The following is a 12,526-nucleotide window of genomic DNA, read 5'->3' as shown; positions in this document are numbered from 1 at the left end:
ACCTATGCCAGGAAAAACTAATATCCTCTCTTATAAATCTTAGATGGAAAGTTAATAAAGAATTTAATCACAATCATCCATAGTACTTCCTTCCAGATAAATTTTAAGCTAAGGTTTCAGTAGTTAAGGATGATTCTGTAAATCATCTGTAAAAAGAATTTATATCTAATGTGTTTTTCAAAATTATTTTAGAATTACAAAAAAGTTACAAAAATAGTACAGAGTTCCCATATATCCTTCATCCAGCTTCTTCTAATGTCTTAGATAAGCATAGTACAATGTTCAAAGCCAGAATATTAACACTGGTACAATCCTATTAACTAATCTAGAACTAATGAGAATTTCTCCAATTGTCCCACTAAATGCAACACACTTTAAATGTTATTACTTGTAAATCGTAGATTTTATAAATTTTATCATTCTTTCCTTACATTTCTTAAAAAACATCTAATTGTAAACAACCTCAATATTTAACCACAATGAAATAGTCAAATAAATTTCAGTGTCCTTACATTTTGGTATTTATACAATTATTGAAATTACGTTTTGAAGATTTTTTTATATGAGGAAATACATAAAATAAAACTTTAGCTTAAAATGCTATACAAAAAACTATGTACAAGATGATTTCAATTTTTCATAAATAAATAGATATGTATATTTGAACGTGTAGGAAAAAGGCTGGAAGAAAATATACTAATATTTTGACAGTGTTTATAACTAGATAGCAGAATTTTGTGTGGTTTTTAATTTTGTAATACTTTTTTCTACTTTCTAAATTTCCTACAGTGAGTCACATTTCTACTTTTACTTTTTAAACATTATATTAAATAACTCACCTAGAGATAATATTAGTAATTTCCTGATCATATTAGACAATTATTATTACTTTTCTTAGTTGTGATAATGATATTTTGATTCTATAGGAGAACGTTCTTACTTTTTGGAGATGCATCCTGAAATAGGGGTGATTTCTCATGAGCTTTATAATTTACTTTGAATCATGGGTAAAATGATATATTTATATGGAGAGAAAAGGAGGAAGCAAAATAAATTAACTTCTCCTGCACCCTCTCTTCAAAAAAAGGGATCAATTTATCCATTCTGCAGGAAAGAAGAAACCCTAGTCACATTGCCTTTATGTCCCTATGTGGAATTATAGACAAAACAAAAACTTACCCATTGTCTGAATTGTTTTATACCTGTAGTCAAATTCATCTTGCAGATCTTCTAAATATTTGGTGTCTTGTTCTGTCATCTTTTTACAAAGAAAACATACTCTGTTGTTACAATTAAGCACGTCAATACAACAACATCATCCATCATCAGTATTTCAAAATACACTGTTTGGTGCTTGCAATCCCCAGTAATATCCCAGACTAGCTATACAGAATCTACATTTCTAAAGAGCTAATGCCCATGAATGTTGAATAGCGCTAGAAGAACCAGACTGAAGTTGCTCTTCCATTTTCTCTTCCTGAGTGTTTGCAAATTTCAGCATCTTGCCTCTCATTTCTCAGTTAATTCCAAATGATGCAACTAATATTTTTCTTATCTGAGAGTATGGATACTTTTTTCATTTTAGCTCCATACAACTCTGTATTAATGTACCAACTATCTTTTTGCTTAAAATCTCCATTCTCAAACGATATAGTTTATGACAACTGAGTCTAAATTGTTTTCCTCTCTACCTCTCAGAAAAAAAAATATCTGTGGCTCCTCTGTGCCTCCTGTTCATTTCTGTCTTTGAGATTTTTACTTTTACTCTTCTCCAAACCTGGTGATGTTTTTCTGCTCAGATATAACGGTGTCCAGATCTGAGCTAAAGGCTTTTCATCTAGTATTATCTCACGTCATCCTCACAACAATCCTGTTACAGTGGTTAGCCTCACTTTTACAGATGAAGAAGCAGAGGTTTAGAGGTGTGAAGCAGCTTACTCGCCTAAGGTCACATGGCTTCTCACTGATGGAGTCTGGTGCGGAAACCCTAATCTCCAGTAAATTGAAGTTAAAAGCTTCCCACAAAGAAATTTTTTCTAATATGAACATAGTGTGTGAGAGAGATTTATCTTATAAAAAATTACCCTATGATTTCTGTACGCACTAACTTTGGGCACATAAGAGAGAGATGCATAGTATGGTGACAACAGCTAGACTTTCCCGGTGTCTGTAAGAGATCACTCACCTGCACACTATTTTTAATGGCAGCCACTTTGTGCTCCACATTCCTCTGTCGTTCTGAAACTGAAGAACTTTGTAAGGATTTCTCCAGAGGTCCCTGGAAAAACAATGTCTTGAAATTTCAATGATGTTGATGAAACAGGTTTATGAAGAATGTAGTGTATGTAATATACTTTGAACTGAGGTATGGATGAGTATGATATGAAATACTCTACAGCCATTAAAAACCATGCTGTAGAAAAATATTTAATGACATACAAGTAGTGTTAAATTGTTAAGAAATAGAGCAAATTATAAGACACCATATGTTTGTGATCTCTGTTGCTTGTATATGTATGTATATATATTTATACTTATTTATTTATTTATTTATAAAAATCTGGATATATATATATAGACATGTAAACTCAAGTACATGTGACTGGAAGAACACACATACCAAAATATTATCATGTGCTATCTTTGAGCAGTAAAATTACAGATGATTTTATGGTTAAATTTTTTCCCCCTTATTTTCTATAACAGATCCATATTGCTTTTGAAATTCTATAAAATGAATACATGTAATTTAAAAATTAGTATAGTGAAACTACATTAAGTTGGACTTAAATTCAGCATTAGGGATGTTGAATCTGCCAGGATGAGATTTATTTTTACATTGGAACAAAGGGAGTTTGCTAAAGAATATGTAAAAATGTTAGGCTGGTTAAATAGAAAGGCTAACCAGCTACTCCAAGCCCCATTTCTTTCTTTTTTTTTTTTTTCATATTAAGTATGATTTTATAACTTTATTTTTCATTCTGTAACACACTGTAAACAGCTTTCTGTGTGATTAAATATATATGAAAATCATGATTTTTAACAGCTGTACTCATTATGTTTGAAGCTGTAAGGTCAGTGGAATGTTGTGAAATGTTTCTGTTGGTTGCACAGAAGGACAACATTGTTTCCTTCTTTTCAAAGAACTCTTTAATAGTGATGTGTTCATCTGAGGATCCTAAATTCCTTTTCTAAATTCTAAGAGTAGCTTTCTCTTTGATTTATTCTCATGTGTGACATTCTGCACATCCCTCCCACCACGTGAGTTCAGGTTTCCTGGTCTCCAGCCCCATCCTTCTCCTTCGCCCTTTACCAAAATTCAAAGGCAAGTCTGGAGATGTCAAGGCTCTCCCATTTTGCTCACCACCAACTACAGTAAAGTCCAAACTCTGGTGTTAACCACTTTGGGCTCCAAATGTGATCTAGCTTCATTTATGCTTTACTTTCCCTAGTGGGGGAGAAGCCTCTATGTCCCAGGCAGGTAAATGAAGAAGCAACCATTTCTCTTCCCCCTTATTCTCCTCATTTCACTCAAAGGAAAGGACAGTTTATAGCAGGGGTCCCCAACCCCAGGGCCACAGACCACTACCGGTCTGTGCCGTTAGGAACTGCAAGCCCCATTTCTTGGCCACTCTAATAATCTGGCATTGAGTACGTTCCTTAGATATAACGTTTACGTAGCTATCTGGAGTTGAGAGTTACAATGTCAGTAAACCCTTCACCTTACACTTGGATGGGGACGTATGGTTAGAAAGGATGATGACTTGACTAAGATCTATAACAAATCAGTGGCAGAACCTCAAGTGGAACCCAGGTCTTTGACTGTCAATCAAGTGTTTTTTCAACTACATCACATTCTTCAGATGGGTAAAGCCTTTGTAAAATTCACTCTCATTTAGGCCCCCATTATTTGTGTGTGTGTGTGTGTGTGTGTGTGTGTGTGTATCTCCATATTTTGTCTACTGGTTCGAAATTTACAAATCAGTGTTTCTTTTGTTGTATTATGTAGCACTAGCAGATTATTTGTGGAATGATTTTGATGAACATCTATTCAAATAAATGTTTCTAATTTGGCTGATACCTGACATTTGAAGAGAACAACAACAACAACACACACACACACACACACACACACACACACACACACACACACACAGAGAAAATGACTAGAGATAAGAGGGCTACAAAAAAAGACAGCTCAGAATATATATGAGAATATCATATATTAGTAACAGCATCTCAATTTTTACCCAAAAAGCACTGAATCAAACTACATTTACTTTAGAAACTCACTAACTTTAGATTTTAAATTAAATAAAGGTGATACCATTCTTCTTTATCATCTAAAAAATAAGAGTACGTTGTTAAAGCTTCATACTTCTCTAAAAACAACCATAACCTGACAGCAACTAAATCTGAGAATTTTTAATAGTTGAAAAAAGATACTTTTCTTGGATCTTCAAAAATAAATACACTAGTGTGATTTACTAACTTATGGAGTGTGACATGTGGAAAGCTGATTATTCACATGCTCTTTCCTTTTTTAAAAGGATTAACTGAAAAAGTATTCCCAGGTACTTCATATTCCTCTACTTATCTTTGACGGGGACTCTGAGTTCATTCAGCATAGTGGGATAAAATATAATCTAAAATATTATTGGCAGGGCAAAGCACACTGAAACAATAAACAAGCAAATATTTATGGAGTTTCTGTAAGACAAAATTCCTGCTCGTGGAGTAGTTTGGATTTGTGGGGTAGGAAATTGGGAACTACTGAAGGGTTTGAGCAAGATCAATTCCTGAGGATAAACATGCTGAGAGAAACAGAGCCTAAATGGTAGTTAGGAATTCAGCCAGGAGGTGGTTACTCTGTTCCTCAACTGATATAGTAAGACCATGGACCAGAGTGTGAGCAGTGGAAACAGAAAAGGATGTATAGATAGGATTCCAGAAACAAACTCTGGAAAGACTTGGTAGTTATCTCAATAAGGAGGCAGAGAAAAGGAACTATTCAAAGATAATCCCAAGACCTTGATTCCAAGTGAGTGGAAGGATGATGGGACCATTAACATAGGTAGAAGAAGATGGCTGGAAAGAAGACAAGAATTTCTGTTTCAGAAAAATTGACTTCCAGGTGATAACAAGATTACAATGGAAGAAAATGTTACCTGAACAGGCATGTTGGCTGCAGCCAATATTCTCCTCTCTTCCCTTAAACAATTTGAAATAACCACAGACACGTGCATCGGATTTCCATGAAATTTTCCCTGAAAAAAAGTGAAAAAAAAACAACACAAAATCTTAAATATATACATCACTATTTGCAAATCAAAACTAATCTCCAAATAAATATGTGAAATTATTTGGGATTTGTTTCAACAACCTATTCTATTATAAAGCCACAGAAACTAATATTGTGAATGTAGACGCCTATGCAGCATATTGCTCTGTCTCTAAAAGTTATTTTTAATAATTAAAAATAGTTCTTCAGCACCTCTGTAGGAAAGGCCCTGAACACACACTCAGGAGGATCAGTTTACTTTGGGCTTAGGATAAGTTTTACAAGAGTTACTTCTTTGTAAATTGTTATGAACTAGGGTGGTCCCAGCTGTTCATTTGTTAACTCTGTACTACATGGTGTGCTTAACGCATTTCTTTTGGTCCCTGTTTGGTGCTCTTCATGTCAATTAGCTCATAACTATATCGGTATGCTAGAGAGAAACTCTATCACACGTTTTAGCAACAATATTTTTATGACATCTAAGCATATACATTTTTTATTACCAATGCTAATGGTTCAGATATTGTAAACTGGCAGCCTGTGGGTCTAATTCAGCCATAAGGTATGTTGTGTAAGTTGAAATATTGTAATCCCTTCAGGGGAACAGGTACTACCCATAGTTACCATAGTATCCAGCACTGAGTGACCTAGGCACTCATTTACTTTACCTGCCAGGCACCTGTAGGTTTTCTTGGTTTACAGGATTAATTTGAACAACACCATCATTTTAGTCAGTAGTGTTAAACTTCTTTGTTGCTAGACCCTTCCATGGCAGGATTAACAGGAAACACAATAAATGTAGACAAATGCATTTATTTAGTTTCCCTCTGCCCTCCTGTCTGAAGGAGGTGCTAATTATCCATGAAATGGCCAAAAGGGCAATAGCAGAAAAGATAAAAGTGGAAAATTAATAATCAAAAGTAGATTATACAGACTAGTAAACCAAAGGGTCTTTCTTGGAAAGAAATGAGGTTATTGGCTGTAAACATTTTTAAGGCCTTGACCATTGCCACAATTTTATTAGATGATGCATCCTAATTAGCATCTCTATTTGTAAAACTAGGGTAAACACCAAGTATCTGGTTTCCTGCTTTTCCATATTCTATAGCTTTTAAAACGTTTTCCCCTTTAAATGAGAACACTCCAGAAGAAAAAAACAAAAATGAATTGACAGAAATTCTTAAGGTAAAGAAATTAAAATTATCCTATTCATTAAGCAAGGATAGCAAATTTCTGATTCCTGCATGCTGACGATTTCAGATTCTCCCTAGTTTGAATTTGTTCTTGTTTTTAAATTTTCCCATTGATTTGTTTTCCCATATACCTTCCATTTAACTCACCAAGAAAAGCTGTGTTTGCTCATTTTGCCTTTATTTTAAAAATATTCCACTGATGAAAATAAAGGGTTTCTCCCAGGACTAATTTGGAGACTGTTATTTATGTAACGTTGAAAGCTTTTCCTATCCAAGATCAGGAGTTCCTCTAAGATCCCAAGAATCACCACTATTTGTCTTTGTTTTTCTCACTGTTACAGGAGTTCTTCATTGTTGATTATCCAGATACTATCTTTCAGCATTTCTCAGCTCCTTTGTCTATACTTTTTCATTTTTCTTTCCTGCTTGAACTTCTTTTACCTTCCCTTTCAGATTTGGTTTCCCCCTTGTCTTGTGAGGTTAAATTATTCATTTTTTCTCCTTTGTTAAGAGTAAAGAATCACTATTTTTATCCAGGCTATTTTTTCACTTTCCTTTTGCATTTTTCCTAACTTAGCTCTCACTTAAATGTATGAGACGAAAACATCTTATGGAAAATTGACCGCTATAGATTCAAAAACCAAAGTAGCACTTTTTCTAATGATCAGGTTTTTAAAATTTTTTTTTTATTGAAGTATAGTTGATTTACAATGTTGTGTTAGTTTCAGGTGTACAGCAAAGTGATTCAGCCATATATGTATAATTCTTTTCCATTATAGGTTATTACAAAATATTGAATATAGTTCCCTGTACTATACAGTAGGTCTTTGTTGTTTATCTGTTTTATAGATAGTAGTGTGTATCTGTTAATCCCAGACTTCTAGTTTATCCCACCCCCCTCCACTTTCCCTTTTGTTAACCATAAGTTTGTTTTCTATGTCTGTGAGTCTCAAATTAGCATTTTAAATTTTCGTATCAAAGATGTAGTTATGTTCACCTTTCAGTAGTTACCATGTATATGGACCATGGACACCCCCCACCCCCCCAAAAAAGCAACAACAGAAAAACAGAAACAAAAAAACAAAAGAAAACCCACCCCTAAGTGAGTGTTGGTGGGACGAAGGACGGAAGGGAAATTGCCCTTTTTCTAGCGTGTGTCTGTCTCTCTTACGTGTAGGTACTGCAAATATCTTCTACTCTGTGGCTCTCTTTTCACTATCTCTTAGTGTCAATAAATAGAAGTTTTTAATTTTAGTGAAGTCAAATTTATTAACTCTTCTGTTTATGGTTAGTGCTTTTTATGACTTAACAAATCTTTCCCTAATCTACAGCCATGGAGGTTTATTCCTATATAAATATATTTTAAGCCTTTAGAATTTTGCCCTTAATTGTAATTCACTTGGAGCTTGTTAATAATGAGAGGTCCCTTTCACTTTTTTCTATATGAATATCAGTTCCAACAATATTTATTGAACATTCTGTTCTTTTACCACTGCTCTGCTGGGCCGACTGTCATAAATCAAGTGCCCATATATGGATGGGTTTGCCTCTGACTCCATCCCATCTTATGGTTCTATCTGCTTTATCAACAGACTGTCTTAATTACTAGAGTTGTATAATAAGTTTTTTGACGTCAAGTAGAATAGCTTTTCTTTGCATTTTTCACATAAATTTTAGAATCACCTTGTCAAGCTATAAACACACATACACACACACACAAGTTGAGAATTTGAATGGCACTAAATCTTTAGATACTTGGCATCTTTGTGTTCTAATCTATTTATTTAAGTCTTCTTTAATGTCTCTCTATTAAGCATTATAATTTTCCACAGAGATCTTATACATTTTTTGTTAGGTTTATTTCTATGTAGCTGGAATTTTTCATAATGGATAGTATCTTTCTTTCCTAATTGTTTTCACTGGTATGTAGAAATATATTTGACTTTTATATATTGACTTTAAATCCAGCAACTTTGCTAAATTCTTAACAATTCTAATAATGTACTTGTAATATCTATTACCAAGTCTAAAAATTCATCTGTAGATTCTTTTGGATTTTCTGCAAATACAAATCATATCTTGTATGAGTATTGATAACATTTTTTCCCCTTTTCATTTATCTAATATCAATCAGAACTTCACCTTCATACTATGATTTATTTAGAAATGTATTTGTTAATATCCAAAGATAGGGATTTTCTATTATCCTTTTTATTGATTGTTATAGAGTTTAAGATTCTGATCAGAATAGATGTTCTGAATGACTTCAGTCACTTAAAATTTATTGAAACTTGCTTTGTGGCCCAGCATATGGACTTTTTGTAAATATTCCATGTGAGCTTGTAAAAAATGTGAATTCTGCAGTTGTTGGGTGCAAATGTCTTATACAAGTTTATTAACCCAACTTTGTTAATTGTTTTGTTCAAATTTCTGCATCCTTGCTGATTTTTTTGCCTCATTAATTTTATAAAATATTGAAAGAGGCATGTTAAAATCTAGTTTGTGAATTTTTCTTCTTGTGGTTCTTTCATACACATTCAGACTTGTTATGTATTACTAGTGAATCAAATCTTTCATTACTATGAACCGACCTTTATTGTTAAGAATGCTTTTTGCCTTGAAACAAAAATATAAACTATGACATAATGCTTATTATCACTTAGAATTTTTATTTCATCCTATTGAAAGAATTCTTGATTTATTTAAACATAGATATAGATATTTAATACCACATATTCACATCGTACCTATGTAAAAGGGTAAATATACATGAAATAAATTGGTTATGTATTCATAAAACTTCTTTGCATATTTACAATTCAACTTTTCTGAATCTCTTTTCAAATTAGATTCATTGGCATTCATGTTTTTTCCCATAAAATAATGTCCTCTGGGCCATCAAGAAAGTCAGTGATGCAGCATTTCTTTAAAATGTGCACCACTATTATCTACATTCTGTGAGTTTTGATGCTGGCACTTCCTTGATCTTACCAGAAGTTTTCAACAGAAAGTTTTCAGACAAGAACCAGGACTCACTCACATTCCTTCTGCAAATGGTCCTGAAATGATTTGATGACTGAAGCACTGAGGGGTTGCAGTGGCCTAGTTATGCCATCATGATTCACAACCATTGTACTTTTACATGAAATTATTAGGCAACTGTTCAGATACATGTCCATAAAGTCACTGAGAACTAGACTATATAGCAGGTTCCTAGATGTCTGTTCCAGAAGATGTCTAACAAATCCTCTATCAGCTCAACCGCCACCTGTACCTTTTTGGTTCACTCCTAATAACATCTTTGAAGAAGTTCCTATTCGTAGACATTGTTTACAGTTTAAATTAAATATGGTGGTACCTTCAGCAGTTGGCAGTTAGGCGTAAGATTACAGTGATACCCTACTTTTCATAATCCAAACTCGTACTCTTGATCTTTTTAAAGATCCTTTTGGGGAACCCTCTTACACTTTTGGTGGGAATATAAATTGGTATAGCCACTATGGGTAACAGTATGGAGGTTACAGTTAGGGTTAGGGTTAAAAAACCCTAAAAAACCTTAAAAAACTAAAAATAGGGCTATCATACGACACAGCAATCCCACTCCTAGGCATATATCTGGAGAAAACCGTAATTTGAAAGGATGCATGCACCCTAATGTTCATTGCAGCGCTATTTACAATAGCCAGGACATGGAAGCAACCTAAATGTCCATCAGTACAGGAAAGGATAAAGAAGATGTGGTGCATATATACAGTGGAATATTACTCAGCCATAAAAAGGAACGAAATAGTGGCATTGGCAGAGACGTGGATAGACCTAGAGACTGTCATACAGAGTGAAATAAGTCAGAAACAGAAAAATAAGTGTTGTATAATATTGCTTATATGTAGAATCTAGAAAAATGGTACAAATGACCTTATTTGCAAAGCAGAAATAGAGTTACAGATGTAGAGAACAAACTTATGGTTACCAAGGGGGGAAGGGGAGGGTGGGACGAAGTAGGAGATTGGGATTGACATATGTACACTACTATGTATAAAATAGACAACTAATGAGAACCTATTATAGCACCGGGAACTCTACTCAATGATCTGTGGTGACCTAAATGGGAAGGAAATCTAAAAAAGAGTGGATATATGTATACGTATAACTGATTTGCTTTGCTGTGCAACAGAAACTAACACAACATTGTAAAGCAACTATACTCCAATTAAAAAAAAATAATAAAATTAAAAAAAAATCCTTTTGCATTGACAGTGTAATTTTGTCTTGTCAAAGAAAACCACCCCCAATTCCCAGCATTACCTACTTGATTAAACACGTATTTTAATTTTTCCTCAATGGCATCATGCTGGAAGTTAAGTGCATTCTGTTCAAAATCAGCAGGAAGTTTCTGATAAATGGATATTGTACATCTTAATGATAATCCTGGGCAATGCATGATTCATTTACTCCAGCCTGCTATTGTGCTGAGGTTTTATTCATCTATTGTGAGGAATTTGCCGACTTCTCTTGTCACTGTTGCTTTGTGTATCATAGGCAATCCTTTTGCATGAGTCTCAGTAATAAAATATAATACAGCTTCTACTAGTGGACATCTTCCTTCCTTTCTTACATCCTGCAAAGCACTTTATTGTTGCTTTCTAAGAAAGTATGGAATTTAGGACCATCCATCTAGTGACTATTAACTTGCTTAACAAATATCAAATTATGCCCTGCTGATTTGTTCCTGTCCCATTCTGCATACATGAAAACCATTTATTTCAATCCTAAATCACAGTATTATACTGACGACACTTAAACAGCAATTAAATTCAATGTGTTGTACCAACTGTGCACATAATTCAACTGAAGTGACAACAACATGAATAGCTATGACCCAATTTTACATCACAGGAAATGGCAATGCCATTGTGATTGCTACCTGACAATAGCAATTAAGAAATGCTATTGAATATAAGATGCATTTTGATTTCAGAGATGTTAAAATGCAGAAAAAAGGTGTCTTAGAAACAACAAATGTGCTATTTTATGATTTTTGCTGCTTTATGCTCAATTCCTTGGCTTTCCTTCAAATTCTACTACCTTCCATCTAATTTCTAAATTTGACTTGTCACTAAAGAATGACTAGTTCATCTACTCTTTTTCCCCCAGGTGGTCCAAGGACTACCAGAGTCAGAGGTAAAGAAAGCGATAAGGCTGCTCAAAATAACCTCCTCCGTTCAGGGGGCACGAAATTTGAGATTTCACAACTACACTTTCACTCTTTTGAGTTTCTTCCCCCAGGATCCCCTTTAGAATGCAAAGATATGAGGGAGAGTTAACACTACATTTAATTAATTTCCTCTGCATTGTGAAGGATTTATCAGATGTGCTCTCTGGCTGCAGTGACCTGGCACCTGCTGGTTGAGAGTAATGGGTCCCAGGGCAAATAAAAGAAGTTTCAGGAGAGCCTTGAAAGAGGAAGGCAACAGTAACCAAAGGGGAAGTAGGATTCTGAAGAAACATGTAACCAACAAGTGTCTGAGCCTAGATTTCTCCAGAAGTTAACCCTGAGACAAAGATTCCAGTGCAAGAAATATAATGGGGAGTTTATCCCAAAAAACACAGTTATGGGAGCGGGTAAGTGAGAGGAGAAAGAGAAGGCATCCAGTAAAGGGTGTGTTATCCAGCCATTGGCTAAGATTGGCTGGGAACCCTGGGAATAGGGTAGAACATGTGCCTTAGAGTTATCTACCCAAGGCCTTTGGGAACTGGAGTATTTTTACATCAGCTCTTGTCATTATTAGCCCTAAAGCAAAAAGACACAGATGCTGGCATCTTAAAGTCCACCCGATTGAACTAAAATGATAAGGTCCAAGGGGATATGGGCCGGGCAGCCCCTGCCTCTGCTATTCCAGCTCTCCTCCTAACCTCAATTTGAGAAATTTTTGACATCTCATTTTTTTAAACTACCTGCAACCATACTACACTCGAATGTTGATATTTCTTCTTTTATGGTACCTCTGAGATATGAAGCAGTTGTCTCCAATTACAGAGTAAAATGTTTTCA

At 34.5% G+C, this 12,526-nt stretch overlaps 1 protein-coding gene across 1 annotated transcript in view; it reads right to left on the bottom strand.

The window, feature by feature from the left end:
* STAT4 (signal transducer and activator of transcription 4) overlaps positions 1 to 12,526 on the bottom strand; it is a 92,878-nt gene that overhangs the window by 33,452 nt on the left and 46,900 nt on the right. Inside the window, exons 4-6 of the mRNA XM_068544762.1 lie at positions 5,169 to 5,267; positions 2,186 to 2,278; positions 1,180 to 1,258 (exon numbers count right to left, since the gene is read on the bottom strand). Of these exons, the coding sequence (XP_068400863.1) occupies positions 1,180 to 1,258; positions 2,186 to 2,278; positions 5,169 to 5,267 (271 nt within the window). The remainder of the gene's footprint in view (positions 1 to 1,179; positions 1,259 to 2,185; positions 2,279 to 5,168; positions 5,268 to 12,526) is intronic.

This window comes from Eschrichtius robustus, chromosome 5, assembly GCF_028021215.1.
Source record: "Eschrichtius robustus isolate mEscRob2 chromosome 5, mEscRob2.pri, whole genome shotgun sequence".
Taxonomy (NCBI): domain Eukaryota; kingdom Metazoa; phylum Chordata; class Mammalia; order Artiodactyla; family Eschrichtiidae; genus Eschrichtius; species Eschrichtius robustus.
Note: the sequence above shows the minus strand (reverse complement) of the source record. Positions and strands in the feature narration are given on the sequence as shown.